The sequence below is a fragment of the Oncorhynchus kisutch genome, linkage group LG27 (assembly GCF_002021735.2).
Source record: "Oncorhynchus kisutch isolate 150728-3 linkage group LG27, Okis_V2, whole genome shotgun sequence".
NCBI lineage: Eukaryota > Metazoa > Chordata > Actinopteri > Salmoniformes > Salmonidae > Oncorhynchus > Oncorhynchus kisutch.
Genome location: NC_034200.2, coordinates 24,531,745 through 24,559,492, shown reverse-complemented (window position 1 = coordinate 24,559,492; position 27,748 = coordinate 24,531,745). Strand labels below are relative to the sequence as shown.

Sequence of the window (27,748 nt, the reverse complement as noted above, 5' to 3'; positions counted from 1 at the left end):
TCCACAGTGGTGCAAACGTTTTTGATGTCCCTAGCTCTTGAGAACCCAAGGGGTACCAAGGGGCTTACAGCCAGTCCCCCTCTTGGGTTCTCAACTGAAGGTATGGACCACTGCTGGCTCCATTTGAATTACAATCCAGAAGCTCTGTTTTAATGTTTATAAATGTATTGCTCATATGAAAGTTAAGTTCCAAATGTTTCCAAAACCGTATATCCAGCGTCGGGGGATTTGCCTCAGTCAGCAGCATATAGACAAAGATGTTTTATAACTAACCCTCTGTGATATAACTATGTGGAATGACCCAATGTAAAGCAATGGCATAGGAGTAACTCCCCCCCCCCCCCCCCCCCCCCCCCCCAACCAACCGGCAGAAACAAGATTTCATTGCTGACGTAAGTGACGGAATGACGTTACTTCCTTTCAACATGGCGCTGACAGGTTGCTGACAGAAATCGGTGGGATTTCCTTTCTGGAATAAAGGATATTTTTATGTTTCTTCTTAGTGCTCCAATGTTACCCTCTCTAAAAAAATAAGACTATAACAACACTATTCTGTCCACGGGGCAGCAGCTTTGAATACAGTTCCATCACATCATGTATGAGAGTAAAACGAGAAACATGTTTTTAAACCGAGCACTGGAGAAGATTTTAGCCGATAAGGAGGTGAAAAAAGCTCACCATTCCCAGTTGCGCAAAGCCTGTGAGGTGGCACTAGGTGAGTTATATTGTGGCAATGTGTAAGTTTGGGGTGTCATCATAATTTGTCATAGGCTACACACATCGTGCTACTGCACCAATGACTCTCGGTTCGATACATGAAGTGCTTGGATACATCGTTGCAATTCGTTCATTGTAGTAACGTTCTCAATATGGGCTGCGTTCAAAACAAGTAATGCTTTTAAATCGCTGCAGAATCGGGATTCGATTCAAATACTGGGCCGAAAACAAAATCAAGCGTGATCAATACCAGTTATCTAGTTTGTTAGGATATGTATGCTTGTTGTCGTCTGGGGTGTAGCCTGGGAGAGGGCGCAGGTGTGAGAGGGGTGGTCCACTCCATTGTGACCACACCAGTATCCCGTAATTACCCTGTGCCTTCCAAAGACTGCGTGTTTAGTTACGAATCCATACTAAATAATTAGATTTACATTTTGATCAGCGCAAGCCTATTTGTATGCTGCCATCATTGCTTTAATAATGTTGACAGTGATTACATTGGCAGATTCACACAGAAGATTTGTATAGATTTTGTTGTAATTTTTTAGGGAGAGGAAACATGGTAAAAATATATTATATTACATTATCTTAATTCAGGATTAACATTAGCAATTGATGCAATTATTTACTGAGAGTTTGGTCCCACCCTGTGGAGACAGACAACAACATTACAGTGAATGATGTGGCTCAAGAAGGGTACTGTGGGCCAGACTGTGGCAATGGGACAAGAGTTTGCATAACAACACTAGCTAGATAAGTTATGTATCCCAAATGGCACCACATTCCCTATAAAGTACACTACTTTTACCCAGAACCCTATGGGCCCTGGTCAAAAGTATTGCACTATACTTGTGTGTGTTTTTGGTCTCTAGTCATAATAGTCTAAATAGGCTATGATCCCAAAAATGTCCCAAGTAGTGAACTGTCCACAGAAAGTTCTGATCCATAATTCCTTGAAGTCTATGGTAGTGCTGAAAAACAACCCGTGCCAGGAGGTTTATGCTTGCCAGCCGTTGACAACAATAAATAAAATGCAATTGCATATACACTGAACAAAAATATAAAGGCATCATGCAACAATTTCAAAGATTTTACTGAGTTACAGTTCATACAAGGAAATCGGTTAATTTAAATAAATTCATTTGGCCCTAATCTATGGATTTCACAAGACTGGGAATACAGATATGCATCCGTTTGTCACAAATACCTTCAAAAAAGACATACAGACTGTCTGTCATCTGCCCGGTACATTTGAACCTATGCATTTGCCCATTAAAATCGGTTACCACACTGAACTGCAAATCAGGTCAAGACCCTGTTGAGGACAACGATCATGCAGATGAGCTTCCCTGAGACGGTTTCAGACAGTTTGTGCATAAATTATTCAGTTGTGCAAACCAACAGTTTCATCAGCTGTCTGGGTGGCTGGTCTCAGGTGAGAAGCCGAATGTGCAGATCCTGGGCTGGCATGGTTACACGTGGACTGCGGTAGTGTGACTGGTTGGACATACTGCCAAATTCTCTAAAATGACTTTGGAGGCAGTTTATGGTGTATAAATGAATATTAAATTCTCTGGCAACAGCTCTGGTGAACATTCCTGCAGTCAGCATGCCAATTGCATGGTCCCTCAACTTGAGACATCTATGGCATTGTGTTGTGTGACAAAACTGCACATTTAAGAGTGGCTTTTTATTTTCCCCAGCACAAGATGCACCTGTGTAATGACCATGCTGTTTAATCAGCTTCTTGATATGCCACACCTGTCAGGTGGATGGATTATCTTAAATCAAGGTTCAATAAATTACATTAAAATCTTGTCAAAGGAGAAATGCTCACTAACAGGGATGTAAACAAATTTGCGCACAACTTTTTAGAGAAGTAAGCTTTTTGTGCTTATGTAAAATGTTGGGGATATTTTATTTCAGCTCATGAAATATGGGACCAACACTTTACATGTTGCGTCTTTATATTTGGTCTTAGAAACATAATTACTAGAGCGGCCGTATCTATTAAATTCCATGGGTCTGCAATGGGTGGGGCCGGTTCTAATAATTAAATGTCTACGGTTGCACCTGCTTCTAAGCATGGTAAACATCTGGAACACACTTATACAACACTAGATGTACCAGATGGTTTCTTGTGTTTTGTTTAAGGAAGAAATATAAAGGGGAATGGAGAGAATGTGTAGGTTGTTTGTTAGACAGTATCTTACCAAATGAGTTAATCTTATAATATGGACTTCTATACACAGGGTAAACTTTCAGCTGTGCTATGAAAGTCATTCCAAAACAGAAAAGCCAGTTTGTCAAAACCAAAGACTATTTTCTCACTAATGAATCAGTATGACAAGTACATAGACTTGCATATCTTATGCACACAACTTCACTGTCAGCTATGTAAGCAGCCAGCCTAACATGTGCCATTGCTTAGAAGAATACTGCCATCCAAGATGAAACCAGGTGGATGATGACCATGACCCTTAACCTCTCCTTCACTGGCTCCTGCTCCACCGATACCCGAATGTTTAATTAGCTGCATTAAACGTCTGGATGATCTGCTGCCTCTTAACTTGGAGTGAATGGTTTTTAGGGTAAAATGTGGTGTATATTTTGGTGGAAAAAAGATTGATTAAAAAAATACTTTCTTAAATTGTTTACTGATTGCCTTTCGGTTTGACAAGTCATGGGGTGCATTTGTTTCTTCTGAATTCCACCAAACACTAGGTTTGTTATTTAGTTAATATTCATTCTGTATTGATTGTGTCTGGTACACTGTTGAGTGGTCAGTGCCTCCCGTTCCATTGTAGTAATGATGATGATGATGGAGGGGAGGTTATCTCTGTATCTGGTCCCACAGTGTTGCTCTTATTATTTATCTGGCCCTGAGTGATCTCCAGAGTGATCTCCATCCTACAGGTCTCGATAGTATTCGCTAGACACCAAACACAAGAAAACCAACCAGAACAGGGATGGACCTACCTGAATTTGTCCAACAAGATACTTGTTTTCTTTTTAAATTTTTGCAAAATGTTTCACTACTGTGTGCACTAATGAATACAACCCTGGTTGGTAGAGGCCAGGGGTGGTGATGTCACGGATAATGAGGCCATTGGTGATGATCTCATCATGACTCATGAAGTAATCATAAAATGGACAGTAGCTCCTATGAAGAGAAATTATATTACAGTATTGGAAGTTTTCTGTCCTGTTCACAGAGCATCTCAACTGTAATTGTATTGCCAGCGGACATCAATATCTGTATGGAGTATTCAATTTGGCAGGAACTTCTATGAAGGTCAAGGGCAGGAATGTATAGTCGTGGAGGACATCGGCTAATTTGACAAAGTGCCCATGCCTTCATGTAATGAAACCCTCTACTGCTGCCATATAACATTGGCTGTTGATGTACAGCATTATACAGGCCATGCAGGGCCAATATCAAAGGTATTTGGTTAATTGTTTCTCTCTTCCTGTTTTCAGAGGAAATTAAAGAAGAAACAGAGAAGCTGAGGTGGGTTTACTATGAGATGTAGTGTGTGTGTGTTTGAAATGTCTGTAGTAAATAATGGGTTGTTTTGATGTGTCTCCTTCTCTTGGCTCCTGAGAACAACAATCTTCCTTTCTGAATATGTTGTTGGTTGGTAAGCCAGACAGGCCCAAAGTTCAGTGCAGCTCAGTGACCCGCAATCTCCTGTTGGCTTCTGTGTGGAGGTTTCATCCCCGTCACACCTGAGCTCTCACATGTCCAAGTCACCAGGCCCCAGGCTGGAACACTGACCAGACACAATGTGATTCCCAAATGAAACTCTATCCCCTATATAGTACACAACTTTTGACCAGGGCCCATAGGGAAAATGGTGCCATTTGGGACACTCCCACACACTCTGTAGCACAGCAGTCTATAAAGCTTTCATCACTTCTCACTCAATGTTAAAAACAATACACTTTTTTTTACATTTATTGACAAAAACAAATATGCTTTGGGGAGATGAACGCCTCTCGAGTCTGCAATAATATGCAATTAAAGTTTTGGCTGATCTGCTTCGTTGCCAGCCGAATTAATGTTTGAGGAAATGAGAGGGAGGGTGTATGGAGCTGAAACGAGAAGTGTGATATAAATATTGACTCCGTAGACTGGCTCCCCCAGCTACTGTAACTGACATTGGCTACATCCTGATTCTCTACCTTTCTCCCAAAACGTGTTCACTCGTACATCTCCCCTCATGCATTTAAAAGCATTGGATTGATGTAAGCATTGGCAGTAGGGAGTGTTCAAGTGCACACTTCTGGAGAAGGGTAAAGAATGGGAATGCAGCTTTTGTGTTTGTGTCATTGTCCACCTAGCAGACACTGGTACCCCTCCCCTGTTTTCCTCCCTACCCCTGTAACCAGTTTGCCATTGCTCACTGAGGCACAAATGTCCAATGTTAGGTGGTTGAGTTCCTCAGACATGTTGTTTGGCCTAATGTTTTAACCATTTAGTTGCCACTGTGTGCCCCCCCCCCAGTCCCCCTCCTGGAGACAGCAATGCTGATTCCAGTACCCTACCACCGGTCAAGTCCAAGGATACCATCATTGAAGCAGACAAGTACTTCCTGCCATTTGAGTTAGCCTGCCAGTCCAAATGTCCTCGCATTGTCATCACATCTTTAGATTGTTTACAGGTCAGTGGTAGGTTACACTACACGCATGGACGTGCACACATGCATACCCACCCAAATACAAATACACACCCAAACACAAACAGCTTCATGTATGTCTTATCTTGGCAAATGGCACTGATCAAAATATGTCTACAGAATGTGTCTGTATTATTGTCCAATACATGCACCATTGAGGGTTAACCTGACCTTTCTTTCTCCAGAAACTCATTGCTTATGGCCACCTCACTGGAAACGCACCAGACAACACCACGCCTGGTAAGAGGTTGATCGATAGAATCATCGAGACGATATGTGGCTGCTTTCAAGGCCCTCAGACAGACCAAGGTGTTCAGCTACAAATTATAAAGGTATGAGCTCTTCTCTTCCTCTCCTCCACACTGTGTGTGACAGACACACCAACCCCAGCCTGCCTCTCCTCCCCTCCCCTCAGTGTTAATCCTGTGTCAGGCCTGACTGGCCTGTGTCTGCCTGTCTTTCTGTCGTCTCGCCACTGAGCAGATAACACACATCAATGGTGTGTTCAGGCCCTTCTTCTCAAGGTTGTGCCAAACTGGTCAATCTAACATTTGGCAGATACATAGCGGACATAATGCTCAGTTATTGGTTTTTACTGTTCAATATTACTGCCCACTAAGCAATAGCATCAAAATCATGATTTTAGAGACAGGAGGCAACCATAATTGATTTGTTAATGATAGGAATGATTGAAAATGGACATTCATGTTGTTATGTTTTGTGTTTGGTCATAAAAAGCATATCTTGTTAACTGTGAGCGGTAGTGATTGTTAGTTCGGTGCCATAGAAGTAGAATGGGTGTCCCCATTTGAGTCAAGGATGCCGTAATGGGTATACTAGCAGTAATGTAGGGTGTACCCATAGGAGTAAAGCATTCTATTTCAATGGGTGCTGTCACTCTGCAGGCTCTGCTGACATCGGTGACCTCTCAACACATCGAAATCCACGAGGGCACAGTGCTGCAGGCTGTCAGGACTTGCTACAACATCTACCTGGCCAGCAAGAACCTCATCAACCAGACCACGGCCAAGGCCACCCTCACACAGATGCTCAATGTTATCTTTGCACGTATGGAGAACCAAGCAGTAAGCGCTCTCTCTCGCTCTGTCATAATTGGGCCATTGAAATAGAATGACTAGAACAGGTATCCCCATTCAAGTCAATGTGCCATGACGGGTGGACCAGTGGCCATATTGAGTACCCATAAGTGTAGTCTGAGGGCCTTTTCCCATTCCAGTAATTATATTTCTATGATTCCGGCATCAATGGAAAAGAAGCTGGAACATAATTATAGAATTTTTCAAGTTTATTTAAACTCTCCAATGATATCTAGCGTTCAAATCACAGGATAAATTGTTCTGGGTCGTCCAGAAAGCAGGTGTGTCAGGTACAGCTTGCAGCAGGGAAGTGCGTTGCGTTCCGCTGCTTGGTGTTGAAGTGGCTGATGATATATGAACTCTCTTCTGGGTGTGTGTGCATCTTGGCATGACTCGTCTCTCTGCTATCTTTGCCAAGTGGGATTTTCTTTCCAGTACAGACGCGCAGGCCTGCCTATCAGCTGGCTGCTGACCCAACCAGGGAACCAACCCTGGCTAAGCCCCCTGCATTAAAGAGATACAGTATAGCATTCCCTAAAGTATGTTGCCTTGGTCAGTGTTTGCATTGTTGCACTGAATGCTTTGACCTTTTATGAGCTGTGATGTCACCACTTGGCAGACAGTTGAGTTCATTTAAACCTAATCACACTGTGCCAGTCAGAAATCAAGAATGTAACATTGTTTATCATTTATGACTTGAAGACACTGGATTCAGAAAACAATGTATGTGCTTAGTACCAACATTGTGATTGGTTTCCTTATATTGACCTGTATACCAGACACCTTGAAAAAAAATCAAATGATACCCAGTGATGTTTTAGTGCTTGGCTTGACAGTGCATGGTCTAAAATGGTTTGGCCTATGGTTATGTTTTGTGCCGTCTAAGGCTATGCATTAAGTGAAAACGTGTGTGTGTTCCCTTGTCTCACCAGCTCCAGGAGGCCAGACAGATGGAGAAGGAGCGTCTGAGACAGCAGCATCTGCAGCCGTCACCAGTCAGCCAACCGGGGCAGGAGCCTCCTGCCTCCCCTCATCTGGAGCCCCCTGCCTCCCCTAAACAGGAGCAGCACACCGCCTCACCCCCACCTCAGGAGGAGGCCACCCAGATGCCTGAGCAGAACACTCGTGAGGACCTGGAGCCTGAAAACGGCTCTGTGTCCTGCAGTGCTGAGAATGAGCAGACGGAGGCGGACCAAGCTACCGCAGCTGCTGCACAGGGTAAGTCTCTCTCTCTATGGAAATCACTCTACTGTCTCTATGGAAATCACTCTACTGTCTCTATGGAAATCACTCTACTGTCTCTATGGAAATCACTCTACTGTCTCTATGGAAATCACTCTACTGTCTCTATGGAAATCACTCTACTGTCTCTATGGAAATCTCTCTACTGTCTCTATGGAAATCACTCTACTGTCTCTATGGAAATCACTCTACTGTCTCTATGGAAATCACTCTACTGTCTCTATGGAAATCACTCTACTGTCTCTATGGAAATCACTCTACTGTCTCTATGGAAATCACTCTACTGTCTCTATGGAAATCACTGTTCCATATTTCAGTGTGTGTCACCTTCATCACTGCATTCGATTAGGAGACGTGAAATCCATGCACGTGAATTAGTATTCCTCTCTGAGAGAGAGGTTTGCCATGGTAGCCCCTTTACACAGTTTGAAAATGGCAGATTTTTCACAGATAAGGGCCTAAGTTGGAACGCAGTGTCTGTACAATAACATGCTATACATTATGTCAGAGCTCAGGCTCTGCGCTTCACAGCTCTGAATGGGTTTTGAATGACCGACGTTCTGAACTTCAGCACCACACGTGACAAGAGGTTGCCCACATCCCTCCCAGCAATTGGGCAAAATATTTTGTTGTCTGATAGAGAGTAATGCTGTAAATGAAGATGACTCAATGTATTTTGAAACATGAGACGTTGAGGATTATAATGAATACCACTTTGATGCCATACAAGCAAGCCATACACCCATGTGCACATCACATTTCCATATCATAAAACTCATGTCATATACAGTGTCAACGTTTTTGTTCACTGTTTGATGTACAGTTACAAGATGACATGACATGTTCCAAAGCGAATGAGCCGATGTTTGTCTATTAGGAAGGAAATTCTCTGCAGAACACACACCTGAATGCACCCCTTTCTATGCACACCAAAAGTATGATCTGTTTCTCTGAATTGCCTTGTGATTTGATGCTCACTTGACTCAGATTGTGATTTATAATGGGCTGTTTTTTGGATTGCGTAAACAACAACAGTAAACGTGTGTTTTCTCCTCAATGGCACAGCTAGGAGAGCTAAAATAAAATATCTTATAGCTCAAGGCTCTTCTTTGATTCATAAGTGCATTGAAAGGACTTCGGAAGTGTACACACTTTGGAGAGGTGTGTGGCCACTTGGAGACACCAGTTATTCCTCTTATGTTGCACCTTGTCATTTTGTTGTATTATGTTGCACCCACCCTACATTTTCCAGGAATATTCGTATTATGTTACTGAATGTATCCAGAGTATTTTCAGATTTCGATATCAACAAATGTGGTGAAAAGCAGTGCCTGAAAAAGTACCCAATTGTTATACTTGAGTAAAAGTAAAGATGCCTTAATAGAAAATGACTCAAGTAAAAGTCAATGTCATCTAGTAAAATACTGCTTGGTTTGGTTATTTGGTTTCAAATAGTACTTAAGTATCAAAAGTAAAAGTATAAATCATTTCAAATTCCTTATATTAAGCAAACCAGACGGCACAAGTTTTAAAGTTTACGGAGCACAATCCAACACTGACATACAGTAATTTACAAATGAAAGCATTTGTGTTTAGAGAGTCCACCAGATCAGTGGCCATGGGGATGTCCAGAGAGGTTCCCTTGATAAGTGCATGAAATGCGCCATTTTCCTGTCCTGCTAAGCATTCAAAATGTGATGAACTTTTGGGTGTTAGGGAAAATGTATGAAGTAAATAGTACATTATTTTCTTTAGGAATGTAGTGAAGTGAAAGCTGTCAAGAATATAAATGGTAAAGTACAGATACACAAAACAACTACTTAAGTAGTACTTTAAAGTATTTTTTACAACACTGGCGAAAAGTACAGTACATGAAATTAACAGTGTAATGTTTGAATTCAGCCTTGTCAGGTGAACTGTTGTGTTCTCAACTAATAATTTCCCCATAATCTCCAAACTGTCCCTTTCAATTTCTACCATGCTTATGCATATTATTTTCATATTTCTTCTGTAAGGAACATTTCAATTTAGCCCTATCTATACAGCCCAATTACCACGAAGGTAAAGGGCTACAGAGCTCTTAGATGGCGGGAAGGAAGCTTCCATCAGAATTCAAGGGCTATGTTCTAAATGACACCCTATTCGTTTTTTAGTGCACTACTTTTGAAGTGGTGCACTTAGAAGTAGTGCACTTAATAGAAAATAGGCGATGTTTAAATATCATGTACATTCTAGACTCCTTGGCCTGATCAGAGGCAGTTAAACTCTACAAGGTATTACAAGGCAGAGGTCCTTTATTGGGATTCATAATGAAATGGTCTTCAGAAACTTCTGCGGTTGAATATGTTTTGTACACATGTAGCTGTGGTAGCAGTAGTGGAGTGATGGTCAAATAACTCTCTCAAAGACTTATGTGCATCTTTTTGTTGTAGGTATAAATATTTTACTGTCACACACACCAGAAATATTCAGTGAAATGTGTTGTTTTACAGGGTCAGCCATAGTAGTACGGCGTTCCTGGAGCAAATTAGAGTTAAGTCCCTTGCTCAAGGCACCGTCGACAGATTTTTCACCTTGTCGGCTAGGGTATTCGAACCAGCGACCTTTCGGTTACCGGCACACTGCTCTTACAACTAGGCTACATGCCGCCCTGAAATCCTACAGGATATTGTCCTCTACTGAAACTTGAAAATAATTACATTGCAGCTCAATCTGATTTAAGTAAGTATGGTGAAGTGTGTTTACATCGCTCTAGGTTTTTCTCCGCAAGATGCTGAAGGGGTTGTTGAGCAAGAACCATTCAACTATAAGGAGGAGCAGGCTCAAGAGATGGTCCAGACCATGCTGCAGGAAGCTGTCAATACAGTTGTTGGAGGTAACACGGCATTTTCTTAACTTTATACTCTTATATATTCTGTCTTGTCTGTAGAAAATTGGACTCACTTTAGTTCCTTGAGAAAGTTGTTGACCATGCACAAGGTGGATGGATTTTGAAATGGAAATTATCTTTCTTTATCATACAATTTTAGCCCCACAGTTATGTTTTCTGAGATGATCCTAAGTTCTATTTTAGCTGCCAAGGCAGCAGCTACTCTTCCTGGTGTCCGGCAAAATTAAGGCAGATATACAATTTTAAAAACATTACAATACATTGACAACAGATTTCACAACACATTAAGCATGTACACTCAGGCCACTACTCTACTACCACATATCTACAACACATAATCCATGTGTACGTGTGTGTATAGTGCGTATGTTATCGTGTGTGTGTCTGCATGTGTCTGTGCCTTTGTTTGAGTTGCTTCACAGTCCCGCTGTTCCAGAAGAGGTATTTGTATATTTTTTAAATCTAATTCTACTACTTGCATCAGTTACTTGATGTGGAATAGAGTTCCATGTAGTAATGGCTCTATGTAGTACTGTGCGCCTCATACAGTAGTCTGTTCTGGACTTGGAGATTGTGAAGAGACAGGTGGCATGTCTTGTGGGGTATGCATGGGTGTCTGAGCTGTGTGCCAGTAGTTCAAACGGACAGCTCGGCGCATTCAACATGTCAATACCTCTCACAAATACAAGTAATGATGAAGTCAATCTCTCCTCCACTTTGAGCCAGGAGAGGTTGACATGCATATGTTTGTTTGCCTGCGTGTGTGTGTAGAATGCAGGGAGAGTGTGTGCAGCGCTACAGAGTGTGTAGACGATATGCCAGTCCCGGTGGAGGAGGAGGGCGGGCTGGGCAGCGACACAGAGAACGTCCATGCCAACGGTATCCCTGGCACACCTATATCTGCCAGCTTCACCCCCTCACTGACAGATGACAGGATCTCTGTCTCCTCCAACGACACTCAGGTGCCCACCTACACTGCTCCCCAATATAGAATAGCGTTGTATGCATTTTAAATGGCACCCTATTCTCTTTATAGTGCACTACTTTAGACCATAGCCCTATGGGCCCTGGTCAGAATTAGTGCACTATATAGAGAATAGGGTGCCATTTGGGATTCATACATTGTCTATGGAGTTTTAACATCTGTTTGGTGCATTCATGTACATTTGTGCATATGAAAATGTATAATTTTTTCGTTAATCTCAGATGAATCTGTGCGTTTCGTTTTCTAGGAATCTGGAGCTACGAGTGGTTCGTCTCCTGTTGCTAAGTTCTCCCATATCCTCCAGAAGGATGCCTTTCTAGTTTTCCGCTCTCTCTGCAAACTCTCTATGAAGCCACTGTCTGATGGACCTCCTGATCCTAAGTTAGCTCTCCTTCATACCCTGTCACACCTAGTTACTGTATGAATAGACCGGTAGGATATGGCCACAGGAAATGACTATGATTGAACCTCTTGTTAAAACTTTACTTAAAGCCTACAGGTATAATAACTTAGCTTTATAACTTGTTTTATAATGTCTTGTAATAAGGCTAATAGTATGTTACACCCCTCCAGGGTTGTCCAATTCCGGTCCTGGATGGCTGAAACACTTTGTTTCTACCTGGTAGTTAATTGCACTCACCTGGTGTCCCAGGTCTGAATTAGTCCCTGATTAGAAGGAGAGGATAAAAACCAGAAGTGTTTCAGCCCTCCAGGACCAGGATTGAATAGCCCTGCTCTATGCATGACCACTGTATATTAGTCTGCATCATTATGATATGATAGTATGACATTATCTACGTGCTCATGGCAAGTCTTAACATGCATTATATGTGGATGCTTCAAGTAAACATTGTTTTCTGCTTGTCTCTGTAGATCTCACGAGCTGCGCTCCAAGGTGCTGTCCCTCCAGCTGCTGTTGTCCATCCTGCAGAACGCGGGGCCCGTCTTCAAGACCAACGAGATGTTCATCAACGCCATCAAGCAGTACCTGTGTGTGGCGCTGTCTAAGAACGGCGTCTCCTCTGTCCCCGAGGTCTTCGAGCTCTCGCTCTCCATCTTCCTCACCCTCCTCTCCCACTTCAAGACTCACCTTAAGATGCAAATCGAGGTACTGGAACTGTCTCGATTCATTATGGGTCTGTCCCAAATGGCACCTTATTCCCATTGAATCATTACAAAATGATTTAGACCGGGTTTTGTTAACAGATATGGTAGAGTTTCATCACTGAGTATTTTTCCCTCAGGTGTTTTTCAAGGAGATCTTCCTCTACATCCTGGAGACGTCCACCAGCTCCTATGATCATAAATGGATGGTGATCCAGAGCCTCACCAGGATCTGTGCAGGTCGGTGTCTGGTTTGTCTACTATACTTCACACTACCAGGGCTTTGTCTATCTGTAAAACCCTGATGAAGGGTTGAAACACATTGGTTTTACCAATAAAGAAAAGCTGCTGGATTCCCTCTTCACTTCAGTTTGCTCCTCTGTTCATGAACTTTGAAGGGAGAGCGAGGTAGTAGTAGTACTCCTTTCTCTTTGGTTGTCTGTCTCCCCGTCCCCCAGGTATGATACAACCTCCCACTACTGAGGCTTTGACAGACAGACACTTACTTCTGTCTCTTGCCTCTCCTCACAGACGCCCAGAGTGTGGTGGATATCTATGTCAACTACGACTGTGACCTGAACGCTGCTAATATATTTGAGAGGCTGGTCAATTACCTATCGAAGATAGCACAGGGCAGAGTGGGGCATGAGCTTGGCACCACACCTGCTCAGGTAAGAGATGCTTCCAATGGACACTCACTATCCATAGATCTCCTTTCCTGTTGTGTGACCATTTTAATGTGTGTTTTTTGTTGTTGTTGTAGGAACTGAGCTTGAGAAAAAAGGGTCTGGAGTGTCTGGTGTCCATTCTCAAGTGTATGGTGGAGTGGAGCAATGATCAGTATGTGAACCCTAACTCTCAGACCAGTCTAGGTAAGATACCACTTACTTACTACTGTTGAATAAGAGCTTCTGTGTTTCTCCTGAGACCAAACTGTCCTCATTCATAACCAGAGCTACTGCAATAGCCCCTTCTTACTGACACGCAAACCCGCTGAGGCTTTAACTACACATCTGAGATCTCTCTCCAGCTCACACTGAACTACGTTTTTGTTTATCGTTATGTGTTCCATCACTGATCTGGATATGTTTTCCTCTCTATCTTTGATCTTGTAAGGAAGAGCAGGTAAATCCTGAAATGTATTCATAGCCTTAGACACCCATTGTTCCAGTTAGAGCCTGAGGTTGATCTTGATAATCAGTTTTAGCAAAAATCCCCTCTTCCTTATTGTTAGGTAGTAGCTACCTTTCAGTTTGTTGTGTGGCCTTGTGTTTGCTAACCTGCTGTGAACACAGGTGGTGTTCAGGCTTATAGCTGCAGACCTGGTACAGTAGTGAGCCCCTGAGATGATCCAGGGTGAGACCGCTAACAGTGTTTATAAAGGAAAGGGTTATTCTTAATATTATGGGATGTCCCTACGTGCCGCCCCTCTTCTGTAGGTCAGGAGAAGCCCGTGGATCAGGAGCCCAGTGAGAGCACCAAGCCACCAGATAGTATCAACCGCTACGGCAGCCTCAACTCCCTGGACTCCAGCGCCTCCTCAGGCATCGGCTCCTACAGCACCCTCATGTCAGGAACGGACAACGCAGAGCAGTTCGAGGTCCTCAAGCAGCAGAAAGAGATCATCGAGCAAGGCATCGACCTGTAAGTGTGTTGGAGACTGGAAGTGTAGTCAGAGCAGCTATCGGTGGCCTAGAGTGCTCAGTGTGGCTGTGTTTGAGAGTCGGACTGAGCACACTGGCTAATCTACAAATCACCTTGCATCCTAAATAACTAATCATTATGATTTGTAGATCAGTCAATCTGCTCAGTCACTTATCACAGACTTATCCCCCTCTCTATCTTCCTGTGCAGGTTCAACAAGAAGCCAAAGAGGGGCATCCAGTACCTGCAGGAGCAAGGGATGCTGGGTACCACACCAGAGGACCTAGCCCAGTTCCTGCACCAGGAGGAGAGGCTAGACTCTGTAAGCACCTGCTGAAATTACATGCAATGAATGAGACTAACTTCCTCTTAGCCTGTAAAAAGAGATATCTAACTTGTGTTCTTCTTACTGATGTCCACAAACATATTGGATATACACTGTATTTCCGTTGTGTTTGTGTATATTGAAATGCCTCTGTATGGACTTCCTTCTTTGCTTATCAGACTCAGGTGGGTGAGTTCATCGGGGATAACGAGCGCATTAATAAAGAGGTGATGTATGCCTATGTTGACCAGATGGATTTCCAAGGCAAGGACTTTGTCTCGGCTCTGCGTCTATTCCTGGAGGGCTTCCGTCTGCCCGGAGAGGCCCAGAAGATTGATCGTCTCATGGAAAAATTTGCGGCCAGATATTTAGAATGTAACCAAGGGTGAGTCTCTATCAGTAGACAGACTGCATGGCCTCCGTCCCAAGTGGCACCCTTTCCCCTTTATAGTGCACTACTTTTGACAATGGAATAGGGTGCCATTTGGGATGCAGTCCATGGTGTGGCTTTAATAGATGTAGGTTGTTCTAATGTTAGGCCGAGGCTGCGGATCCGAAGGTAACCGGCATGATCCGCCCCCCTGGAAGCCTCTTCCCCAGAGCTGAAGATCCGGATCACGTTCTGTTCATGTACCTCTACTTTCCTCACAAATGTTTGTGGTCACCCTGCCTTCACATTTCTCACTGTTAATCGTGTATGATAATTCTTCAAGTTTTACCCACATGTCTGCATGCCAACCATTTGATCTCAATCAGCTTAATGAGAATGTGCCTTTAGATCTTGAGATGTACAGTGTTGTTACAAAGGTCCTGTAAGCCCAGTGGCGCATTCCGTTTAGTTTTGGCTGCACCTTTTCCATTCATCTCTGAAATTCACCAGAGTAGCCTGTTCCCTGGGCAGCCGAACGAGTAGAGCAGAGACTGTGTGTAAAGCTTCTGACTTTTAGGTGTCGGGAAGTGGGTTCCAGAGAATTCCTATCCGCAGCCACCCTGATAATATTACACAGTACATGTTATGACTTTGGGGGTTTTCTCTGTTCCTTCAGGCAAACTGAGTTCGCTAGTGCAGATACGGCCTATGTCCTGGCTTATTCAATCATTATGCTGACAACAGACCTTCACAGTCCCCAAGTAAGTATCTCAAGCAAACGGTTTCTTGATTAAGAGAGGTCATTTTCTCATATGTTAAAACATGAGCTGTGACCAAACATTTTTATTTTATTTTTTATTTAAAAAAAAAAATGTAGGTGAAGAATAAAATGACAAAAGAGCAATACATCAAGATGAACCGAGGAATCAACGACAGCAAAGATTTACCTGAGGAGTACCTGTCAGCTATTTACCATGAAATCGCAGGGAAGAAAATAGCCATGAATGAAACCAAAAAATTAACCCTCAAATCCAGCAAACAAAGTAAGTTGCTGGATGACAAAATGACACGGGTCAAGAAGAAACAAGCACACTAAATGGATTCAAAGCTTCTCTGTCCTCAGAGGCACAGTGATTGCATCAACATAGGGTCTTGTGTGGCTAGTTGTTGACAGTGTGTGTACAGTAGGTGTGTTTTGTATGTGAGAGCATGCCCACCAAGTCTCTGTTTCCTCCAGGTGTAGCCAGTGAGAAGCAGAGGCGTCTGCTGTATAATGTAGAGATGGAGCAGATGGCTAAGACAGCCAAGGCCCTGATGGAGGCAGTCAGCCACGTCCAGGCTCCCTTCACCAGCGCCACCCACCTAGACCACGTCAGACCCATGTTCAAGGTAACCCACCTAGGCCATGTCAGACCCATGTTCAAGGTAACCCACCTAGGCCACGTCAGACCCATAGAATTTAAATAAACTTCTTTTTTTAAAGAATGGGAGAAAAAAAAAATACACTCGTTCTATTTCTATGGTTAGACCTATGTTCAGGGTAACTCACAGAGACCACGTCAGACCCATGTTCAAGGTAACTCACAGAGACCACGTTAGACCTATGTTCAAGGTAACTCACAGAGACCACGTCAGACCCATGTTCAGGGTAACTCACAGAGACCACGTCAGACCCATGTTCAGGGTAACTCACAGAGACCACGTTAGACCTATGTTCAAGGTAACTCACAGAGACCACGTCAGACCTATGTTCAAGGTAACTCACAGAGACCACGTCAGACCCATGTTCAGGGTAACTCACAGAGACCACGTCAGACCATTGGAATGAATTACCAGTAGGACAAACATTAGAATGAAACTCATTCTATTTATATATTCAGACCAATGTTCAAGGTACAACATCCCACTGCTGCTACCATATGTCACCATTACTCACAGTACTAATGCATTCCTTTCAGTATAAAATGGGAATATAGCTGATGCTGTAACCGAATGCAGAATACCATTTTAAGATCATATGAACCCTCATGAAATCCTTCTTTGTGTATTGATGTTGTGTTTTTTTCCCCCCCAGTTGGCATGGACCCCGTTCTTAGCCGCGTTCAGCGTGGGTCTTCAGGACTGTGATGACACTGAGGTAGCCTCTCTGTGTCTGGAGGGGATCCGCTGTGCCATCAGGATAGCCTGCATCTTCACCATCCAGCTAGAGCGTGATGCGTACGTCCAGGCCCTGGCGCGGTTCACCCTGCTCACAGCCAGCTCTGGTATCTCTGAGATGAAGCAGAAGAATATTGACACCATCAAGACTCTCATCACCGTCGCCCACACTGATGGCAACTACCTGGGCAACTCCTGGCACGAGGTTAGTCTCACTCTGTCTTCTATGCTGGTCCTGGGGACCCAAAGGGGTGCACGTTTTGGTTTTTGCCCTAGCAGTAAACAGCTGATTCAAATGATCAACTGATCATTCAGCTTTGATGATTTGAATCAGGTGTGTAGTGCTGGGGCAAAACATTCAATGTCCACCCCTTTCATTCCCCAGGACCAGGATTAAGAAACTCTGTTCTATAGTATATTGTCACTGCATTTCGGTTTCTTCCCCCACCTTTATTTAACCAGGTAGGCTCGTTGAGAACAAGTTCTCCTTTACAACTGCGACCTGACCAAGATAAAGCAAAGCAGTGCGACACAAACAACACAGAGTTACAAATGAAATAAATAAGCGTACAGTCAATAACACAATAGAAAATCTATATACAGTGTGTGTTAACGGCGTAAGGAGGTAGGGCAATAAATAGGCCATAGTAGCAAAGTAATTACAATTCAGCGAATTAACACTGGAGTGATAGATGTGCAGATGATGATGTGCAAGTAGAGATACTGGTTCGCAAAAAAGTAAATAAAAACAATATGGGGATGAGGTAGGTTGATTGGGTGGGTTATTTACAGATGGGCTGTGTACAGCTGCAGAGATCGGTAAGCTGCTCAGATAGCTGATGCTTAAAGTTAGTGAGGGAAATATAAGTCTCCAGCTTCAGCGATTTTTTTGCAATTTATTCCAGTCATTGGCAGCAGAGAACTGGAAGGAAAGGTGGCCAAAAGAGGTGTTGGCTTTGGGGATGACCTGTGAGATATACCTGCTGGAGCGCGTGCTACGAGTGGGTGTTGTTATGGTGTTGTTACAGTCTAGCCAGACATCTAGGTATTTGTAGTTGTCCACATATTCTAAGTCAATGGTTCACCTCTTGATCAACCAGGATACGTTTTCAATGGCTTCTCTCTCCCAGTATATTGTCACTGTTTTTTAATTGTTGACCGACTTCGTCGATGTCAGAAAATTAATTTGTTCTCAATCACTTGCCAGGCTAAATAAAGGTATTAGTAACTCTCACTTCTCTCCTGCTAGTTATCTTAAATGATAATGGTTTTTAAATGACTTACCAGGCTAAATAAAGGTTGAATAGTAACAAAGTATTAACCCCAACTCTTCTGTCCTGTCTTTCACAGATCCTGAAGTGTATCAGTCAGTTGGAGCTGGCCCAGCTTATCGGGACAGGGGTGAAGGCTCGCTACATCTCAGGGACAGTCCCGGCCAAAGGGGGCCTCCTGGCCAGTCTGAGAGAGCAGGCCTCAGACAGCTCAGAGTACCTGGGACTGGGTCAGTCCTCTTGCCTTCCATGACAGAGGCTGCATCCCAAATGGCACCCTATTCCCTTTTCCACCCTAGCCCCATAGGGCTCTGCTAAAAGTAGTACACTATATGGGATATACTAAGGTGCCATTTGGAATACACAAGGCTTTTAGATGAGTCTCTGGGCTATTGTCACAATGCCTGGTTTGGTTTTTATATTCTATTCATAATGTGTAATATAATCTTATGTATCATTGTCTGACTATTGGTGTTTTCTTAAAACATGTACCGTAGCTATTTCTCATTACACAATGTTTGTCTTGCAGTTGGAGGTAATGTGGACCGTAAACAAATAGCCAGTATTCAGGAGTCCATTGGAGAGACAAGCTCCCAGAGTGTTGTTGTTGCTGTTGACAGGTAGGCTGATAGAATGGGCCCTATGATGGAATTTATTTGCTGTTTCCTCTCCAGTTTTATTACTCAATAAACCTCTAAAAGCAAAATTCATCTTATGTTTGTTTTTTCTCAGGATATTTACTGGTTCTACCAGACTCGATGGCAATGCAATAGGTTGGTATTGATTGATATTTCTCTACAAAAAAATGCTGTGTAGATTTAACCTCATTTGTGCTGAAGGTAATAATGGTTGAACAAAAATAATGGTTGAAACAAACCAAATAAATCATTTTGAATCGAGGTAGGTAGTTTGTTATACAGGGTAAATGTACGATACATTTGATCATTATTGTTTGAGTATACATTAATATTAACAGCTTGGTATGCATTTGTTGTCATTTTGCAGTTGATTTTGTCCGGTGGTTGTGTGCGGTATCCATGGACGAGCTTGCCTCACCGACACATCCGCGTATGTTCAGCCTTCAGAAGATTGTGGAGATTTCCTACTACAACATGGGCCGCATCAGGCTTCAATGGTCTAGAATTTGGGAAGTCATCGGGGACCATTTTAACAAGGTTTTTGTGTTTTTTAACTAGGTAGCAATTTCTGTTGAAAAAATGCATTATCTGCATGTATTTATATGGAGCTGTTCTCTTGCTGGTTTTCGGGGGAGACGACAGTGGTTCAGATGCATTTGTATCTGTACAGGTTGGATGTAACTCCAATGAGGATGTGGCTATATTTGCTGTTGACTCCCTGAGGCAGCTGTCTATGAAATTCTTAGAAAAAGGAGAGCTCGCCAACTTCCGTTTCCAGAAGGATTTCTTGAGGCCTTTCGAACATATCATGAAGAAGAACAGGTCTGCTTTGTTTTATTTTGTAACCTGCACTAATTAGTGCATGGAATGAAATTCCAATGCTTGTCAAAATTGCTGCAATTGTATCCTTTGTGGCCTTCTAAAACAAATAAATGATTCAAACCTTGAAAACTATTCTAACTTTGAAACAATTCACTTATTCAAATCTTGAAATGATTCAACGATTTAAACCTTGAAATTATTCAACAATTCAAACCTGGAAAATGATTAAAACCTTGATTTGAAGCAATGATTCCATAATGATTCAATCTGTAACGCCAACAGGTCTCCCACCATTCGAGACATGGTGGTGAGGTGTATAGCTCAGATGGTGAACTCCCAGGCTGGGAACATCCGGTCAGGGTGGAAGAACATCTTCTCAGTGTTCCACCTGGCTGCCTCGGACCAGGACGGGAGCATCGTAGAGCTGGCCTTCCAGACCACCGGCTACATCGTCAGTAAGTGTTGGGTTCTCTGAGTCTGACCAACACTAGCTACTCCTTGGGCAATGACATGTAATAGAGGATGGTAGTGCAAAGAGAAACTCAAAGAGAAACCTGTCTATTACCCGTTCCTGTATCTAGTCATTTCTCTGTTTTTTTTATGTTTTTGTTCTCAGCGAATGTATTTGAGAAGCACTTCCCGGCCACCATTGACTCTTTCCAGGATGCTGTAAAGTGTCTGTCTGAGTTTGCCTGCAACGCCTCCTTCCCTGACACCAGCATGGAGGCCATCCGCCTCATACGCCACTGTGCCAAATATGTGTCTGAGAGGCCACAGGTGAGCAGTGAGCACTATATTGAGAAGGACTTGAAATACTCCAATAATTAACAGGTTGATGGTGTATATCAGAGATAAAACTCAGATGTTTAGTAGTTGGGCAGAAGTTATAAAGTATGAAATAGTCAAACAAACCAAAAACTATTGTAGGGTTATATAAGTGATAATGGAGATCACCTAGACGAAAAGGGAATGTATGGATTCAGGTATAATTTATTCCGGACAATCCAACTCTCTGAATGGCCATGAGATTCCTCTCTTACCCATGGATGTAAACCTCTCCTCCTTCTCTTGCCAGGCCTTCAAAGACTACACCAGCGATGACATGAATGTAGCCCCGGAGGACCGGGTGTGGGTGCGAGGATGGTTCCCCATCCTGTTTGAGCTCTCCTGCATCATCAACCGGTGTAAACTGGACGTCAGGACCAGGTAAGGCCCTTCTCATCCTACCTGGAACAAACATCTAGGAAGTTTTCCCAGGCCACTGTGCTTCTGCATTGCTTGCTCTTTGGGGTTTAGGCCAGGTACCTGTAAAACACTTTGTGACAACTGCTGATGTAAAAAGACCTTTATAAAATACATTTATTTGATTGAATACCTGTGTCCCTAGTCCTTGTCTCATCTCCTGACTGGAGGATAATGAGTCAAATCAATGTATGCACAATGAACTACCAGCAGTAGTCTTTATTGTGTCAACCTGGCATGAATGAATGAGTTTCACAAGTGATATGATCATCCCTGCTTTTGTTGCCTTAATGAGTCAAATAGCAGAATAAACTTTTCTGAGTGTGGACCCTCTACTAATAAATCATCCCTGTTTCCTTGCCATTGCTCTAGGGGCTTGACTGTGATGTTTGAGGTGATGAAGACCTATGGTCACACCTACAAGAAACACTGGTGGCAGGATCTGTTCAGGATCATCTTTAGGATCTTTGACAACATGAAACTTCCAGAGCAGCAGACTGAGGTTCGACTAAGCTAACCTAATTTTCCGGAACTTTGAGTCACTGCCATAAAATACATAGTGTGTGTCCCAAATGGTTTGGCACTATGAGTACTGGTCAAAAGTGGTGCACTACATAGGGAATAAGGTGCCAGCTGCTGCATTTGTATGAACTTTTTTTCCTCTTCAAACCCAGAAAGCTGAATGGATGACCACCACCTGTAACCATGCACTTTACGCCATCTGTGATGTCTTCACTCAGTACTTTGAGCCTCTCAGTGATATTCTCCTGGATGATATCCTGTCCCAACTGTACTGGTGTGTACAACAAGGTGAGAGGAGAGGGCTGGTTGGTTCCTTGTCTCATCTAAAACACCTCAGAGTTTAGGACCCTCTCTTTCTTCACTCTATCGTTGATCTGCTCTCTCTCTCGCGCTCTCTCTCACTCGCTCTCTCTCTTCTCGCTCTCTCCCTTCTCGCTCTCCCCCTTCTCGCTCTCCCCCTTCTCGCTCTCCCCCTTCTCGCTCTCCCCCTTCTCGCTCTCTCCCTTCTCGCTCTCTCCCTTCTCGCTCTCTCCCTTCTCGCTCTCTCCCTCTCTCTCTCTCTCCCTCCCCTCTCTCCCTCTCTCTCCCTCCCCTCTCTCTCCCTCCCCTCTCTCTCCCTCCCCTCTCTCCCTCTCTCTCCCTCCCCTCTCTCCCTCTCTCTCCCTCCCCTCTCTCCCTCTCTCTCCCTCCCCTCTCTCCCTCTCTCTCCCTCCCCTCTCTCCCTCTCTCTCCCTCCCCTCTCTCCCTCTCTCTCCCTCCCCTCTCTCTCTCTCTCCCTCCCCTCTCTCTCTCTCTCTCTCCCTCCCCTCTCTCTCTCTCTCCCTCCCCTCTCTCTCTCTCTCCCTCCCCTCTCTCTCTCCCTCTCTCTCCCTCCCCTCTCTCTGTCTCTGTCTCTGTCTCTGTCTCACCTCAGACAACGAGCAGCTGGCGCGCTCAGGGACCAACTGTCTGGAAAATGTAGTCATTCTGAACGGGGAGAAGTTCAGCCCAGAGATATGGGACAAAACCTGTAACTGTATGCTGGACATCTTCAAAACAACCATCCCTCATGCGTAAGACCCTTTTTAATTACAGGAAGTTATTACTGCAGTTGAACCACTAAGTGTGCAGAATTCATAGCAAGAGTAAATTGACTCTGTTCTGTGTTGGGTCTGCTGTCCTTAGATTGCTGACGTGGAGACCAGCTGGAGGAGAGGGGGAGCTGATGCCACAGTACGACCTCTCAAACCTGGTAGGTTTAATGCTCGTGTGTTCACCATTCCAGTTTGACCATTTATTTGGGTTATGTTTGAGACTTCACACTGATTTCCCAATACAGTACTTCTTAACGCTCAAATGAATCGAAACAGCATGCGGAGTTGTGATCGATGTTCCCTCTGATATTTTTCGGCACTGAGCAAATTTCAGGCCAGCTGAGCGCAAACTTGAACGTTGTGTTTACTGTGAACACTGAGGCTGTACCCGCGTTAATTTACTGTTTTAACGCCACTGACTGATCATAATGACCTAACTGATCATAATGTAGGCCTACCAGAGGGGCCTAGCATAAAAAACAATGAAGAAAATGCATCACATAACATTTTAACATGGAAATAGCGGTTCTATCATTCAGCATACAGTATCAACCAATGTGTGGAGTTCAATGTAGGTCTACATGCAGGGCTTGACACTAACCTATTTATCCACTTGTCCTTCGGACGAGGAGGTGACTGACATTTTGTTGTTTGATGCAAGAAACCACTTTACAAAATAAAATGGATTATTATTCCCATACCATTATTACAGAGAATAAGACAAATTATCCTACTCTCTGCCTATTGTCTCGACACTGCCCCTTTAAGACACAACAAAAAGCTCTTTACCTGACTCGCATTTCAAAGATGGCTAGAAGTGTACATGTATTGTGCTCTTGTAAGAAGCAATCACTCCCCTGCTGCTGACTACAAATGATCTATAACTGGGCTAATAACTCACTAACTAATAAATAATATGAACAAATGTGCACAATTGGCCACATGCAGCTCTCACTTTGATCTCAAAACAAGCTTATCTACATAGGACTGCTCATGCTGTAAACACAGTCCAGTTCAAAGTGAATGACACAAATCCATATATAGCAATGATTTATTTGCGTATAGGCCTACTACAGCTCTGATTGGTTATGGCACACCGGTCTGTGTTGAGTAGGGGCCAGATTTGTGCGTGTCAATGTAAAAGAATCCTACAATTAAATCTCTTGCATAGTTAGTTTTGCCTACTAAGTCTTGCATAGTTTTTGTTTCGGTATGTTGCATTGAAAGTGGCTAATAGGAATCATTGGTTGTGATTATGTATGATGTGTTTCAAATCTAGGCTACATACCGGTCCCTCTCTTGTGTTCTCAGGACTCCATATCCCAGAAGTCAGTGGACATTCAGACTCGTACGGAGGACCAGCAGTCAGTGTGCAGTGTGGACAGGATCTCCCTGGAGAACCAGAGGCAGAGGACATACAGCGGCTCCTCGGGCACACATGAGGACGGCCCCAGGGCTAGGAACCCAGCCAGTGAGTTTGTGTGGAGGTGTATGGGCAAGTCCTAGGCAGCCCTCCCCTTGTTGTCTCTCCCTTGCCAATGACCCATGACTCTCCCTTTCTCTCCCCCTGTCCCTGTCTCTCACCTTCTCCCCCCCTGTCACCATCCCTATCCCTCCAAATCTCTCCCCGTGGCCATGTTTCTCTCCTGCCTCCTATTCCTCTCTTCCTGCCCCTCAAACTGGCTGTGCTGTGTCTGTCAATGTGTTGCAGAGATGCAGGAGCAGAGGTTATTCTCAGCGCTGCTCATTAAGTGTGTTGTGCAGCTGGAGCTGATCCAGACCATAGACAACATGGTCTTCTTTCCCGCCAGCAGCAGGAAGGAGGATGCAGAGAACCTGGCTGCTGCACAGGTAACCAAAGAGTTTGTGTTGAAGTCGCTCTGTTTCAATAACTGAAGCAAAGCCATTAAGGGCAATATTTATTTTATGGCAAATAATATTTTGAGAGGGGCTGTCAATGTTATTACAACTAACAACTAAAAAAAGTTTGAATCAGTAAGGCTTACTAACATTTGGTTATAACTGAGCATTGTGTTGCCAACCTCTCCAGAGAGACGCAGTAGATGCATATGTCCAGTTGGAGGCCCAGGACCAGGGAATGTACCACTATCTGACCTCGGATCAGCTCTTCAAACTGCTGGACTGTCTGCTGGAGTCCCACCGCTTCGCCAAGGCCTTTAACTCCAACAACGAGCAGAGGACTGTCCTGTGGAAGGCTGGTATGTGACTCAGGACCCTCGATACCAGGGGTGTCAAGCGGCCCGAATCCTGCACGTGAGGGGGTCCAATCCGGCCCGAGGGTGGTTTGAGTTTTTTTTTTAAATAAGTAAACAAAAAACTAATTTAAGATACTTTAAAATGACTATACGGGCCTATATTCATACCGTTTCTTGACTGTCCAGCTTGCTAATAATCACTGTGCACAGTCAATGGACCTACATTAATAGAGTTTCTTGACTGTCCAGTTCGCTAATAATCACGAGACAGTCAGGGATCATTGAAAAATTGAAAAACTACAGATAGAGTAATTTTTTGATGCCAAGGAAATCAAACAAATTTTCAGTGTGGCCTTCCAGACCTCGTTGAAGACGGAATGCATTCCCCGGGGGGTTCGCCGATGGGTTCGACACCCCTGCTCAATACCTTCACACTGTCACAGCAAACTCTAATCTGGAGGTGTATGTGTCAGGCGTCTCAGAGTAGGAAAGCTGAGTTTGGATCATTTTTGCCTTTTAGATCACAATGAATAAAATGACATGGGCGGAGGGGATCTTATCCCAGATCAGCACTCCTACTCTGAGACACTTGATACATATGGCCCCAGACTAACATACAGTAGCAGTTGTCTCACAGCATGTTGGTGTTTCTAAGGTTTCAAGGGGAAGTCCAAACCCAACCTTTTGAAGCAGGAGACCAACAGTCTGGCCTGTGGCCTCCGCATCCTGTTCCGCATGTACACAGATGACAGCCGCAAGGCAGCCTGGGAGGAGGTGCAGAGACGACTGCTCAAGTAAGAACATAAAGATGTTTTTTTTCTGTTCTTTAACAAGAACTTCGCTAGAGGAAATGGTGCTATTGACTTGTGTTAAGAGTTTGTCTGTTCAGCACCTTTTAGTCCCTCATTGTGGACAAGAGTGAATAGCAGACTTTGAGACAGGAACCTATATTTTGCTAGTCTGGTCAGTCAGATTGACTGCTGCGCTCACATTTTGTTTAAAGTTAAACAGAATGTGAGTTATCCCGAGATCAGGCTGGGTTCCACCAGGCTAATATTCTGCTGCTCGGATCTGGAAATACGTTCCACATTCACTCACTTCCGTAACGTCTCTCTGTCTATTGCAGTGTGTGTGGGGAGGCCCTGGCCTACTTCCTCACTCTGACGTCAGAGAGCCACCGGGAAGCCTGGACCAATCTCCTCCTCCTCTTCCTTACCAAGGTTGTGAAGATCAGCGATGACAGGGTGAGTCAATCAGAAAGTAGAGCCACATACACCTCTGACATGAAGTTTCCCCTAGGTACAGATCTAGCATCAGTTTCCCCTCCCCCAGTCTTTAACCATAGTGGGGGAAATGTAAGACTCACCCAAGATCAGCATCTAGGGGCAATTTCACCCTAAACCCCATATACAACACTGTAGCAAAAAATAAGTTGTAATTTTCCCTCCCCATGTCTTTGATGGAGAATGAGCTAATTGGGTCCCTTCCTGTATCCCTGTACTATCCAGTTCAAGGCCCATGCATCCAGGTACTTCCCGCTTCTCTGTGAGATCATGCAGTTTGACCTGATTCCAGAACTCCGGGCTGTGCTGCGTAAGTTCTTTCTCCGCATCGGCAACGCCTTCGACATCTCACTGCTGCCTAGTCACCGAGAGGAGCTAGGTCCTGCTGGGAGCCAGTGACATCATCACTAGTGGACCAGGACCAGCACAGTACACAGGCTGCTCAGAGTCTCTCTCTGGGGTGGGAGAGGGGAAGGGTGCATCCCAAATGGCACTACATTATGGTACTAGAAGCTCCTCCATGCTGCACAGTGATGTTAACTATTGACGGTAGTGTGGTGAGTGGGGCCCAGAAAAGCACTGAATGAATGGCTGCAGTATGGCTTCCTTGTACAGCATAGAAATACCCTACAATATCATACAGATGATGGTTATAACAGTGCAATTATTCTGGTCATTTCTCCCCCTCTGACCAGAGGACTAACTAACATTGTGGAGGCTGTGATGTGTGCTTTTTGGTATCTCTTGGCATTATTTTATGGAACTGAGGAGGTATGAAATTGTTAGTGAAAAGGATGAGTAACGTTAGCAGTGATTTTTCTTTTGCACAGCAGCCCTCCAATACAACTAGACAATTCAAAAGTAGCTTTGTAATATACTACGGCCATGTTTACAGACTAGACAGACCAGTTCTGATCTTTTTTTAAATTCCACTAATTACATCAGATCTGATTTGTGAAAAAAAGATCAGAATCGGGCTGCCGGTGTAAACGCAACTTAAAACCTGTCATGCATTTTTCTTTTGAAATCTAACAGCACTTGTCATTTCAAGTTAACCTTATCATGACACTATTGTATGAAGATGAGTAAATGTTATTCCATTCTATGTATATACTGTAGGACTTTGTTTAAATTTAAACACATTTGAATTTGCTAAATCTTGTCAGCAGTCACCACGTTTGATGTATTGTCATTTAAAAAAAGAAAACAATTCTACGTTAAATAGATGTCTGCTGAGTTATGAAAATCAAGACACACATGGTGTTTGAAGCTGTACTGTGAGGATAGTGTTTCTTGGCGAGTCAGCTATATTGGGAAACAAGAGGTGTACATGACACACTGTTAATTACCACCAGGAACATTCTCATTAGTCAATAAAGGTTTGTCTTTGCATTGATATGTAACTGACAGACGATTCAGTTGCCTCAAAATGCTTATTTTGCTACTTGTCGTGCATGGCTTAGAAGCCTGT

General features: G+C 43.7%; 1 protein-coding gene across 1 annotated transcript; it reads left to right on the top strand.

Annotated features, from left to right (window-relative positions):
• The first annotated feature begins 424 nt into the window (after positions 1-424).
• On the top strand, positions 425-27,707 carry LOC109872069 (brefeldin A-inhibited guanine nucleotide-exchange protein 1). The gene is made up of 38 exons (XM_020463170.2): positions 425-715; positions 4,198-4,228; positions 5,225-5,381; positions 5,582-5,728; positions 6,302-6,481; positions 7,426-7,711; positions 10,491-10,610; positions 11,397-11,587; positions 11,858-11,991; positions 12,484-12,718; positions 12,855-12,954; positions 13,246-13,385; positions 13,478-13,586; positions 14,154-14,358; positions 14,569-14,680; positions 14,863-15,068; positions 15,730-15,814; positions 15,931-16,096; positions 16,291-16,442; positions 17,128-17,415; positions 18,561-18,711; positions 19,011-19,101; positions 19,214-19,254; positions 19,487-19,656; positions 19,790-19,941; positions 20,224-20,396; positions 20,558-20,718; positions 21,017-21,147; positions 21,556-21,685; positions 21,858-21,993; positions 22,619-22,757; positions 22,870-22,936; positions 24,090-24,249; positions 24,490-24,629; positions 24,829-24,997; positions 25,650-25,788; positions 26,121-26,238; positions 26,503-27,707. The coding sequence occupies exons 1-38, from the start codon at positions 595-597 to the stop codon at positions 26,674-26,676; spliced, it is 5,607 nt and encodes a 1,868-aa protein (XP_020318759.1). The 5' UTR covers positions 425-594; the 3' UTR covers positions 26,677-27,707.
• The last annotated feature ends 41 nt before the right edge of the window (positions 27,708-27,748 follow it).

What these genes read in the sequence shown, in the direction of transcription:
- LOC109872069 (XM_020463170.2), top strand. Translation starts at nt 595, where the DNA reads ATGTATGAGAGTAAAACGAGAAACATGTTTTTAAACCGAGCACTGGAG. An exon ending in GATGGACCTCCTGATCCTAA is followed by an intron (nt 11,992 to 12,483) that starts GTTAGCTCTCCT and finishes TTGTCTCTGTAG; the next exon opens with ATCTCACGAGCTGCGCTCCA. An exon ending in AGTACGACCTCTCAAACCTG is followed by an intron (nt 22,937 to 24,089) that starts GTAGGTTTAATG and finishes TTGTGTTCTCAG; the next exon opens with GACTCCATATCCCAGAAGTC.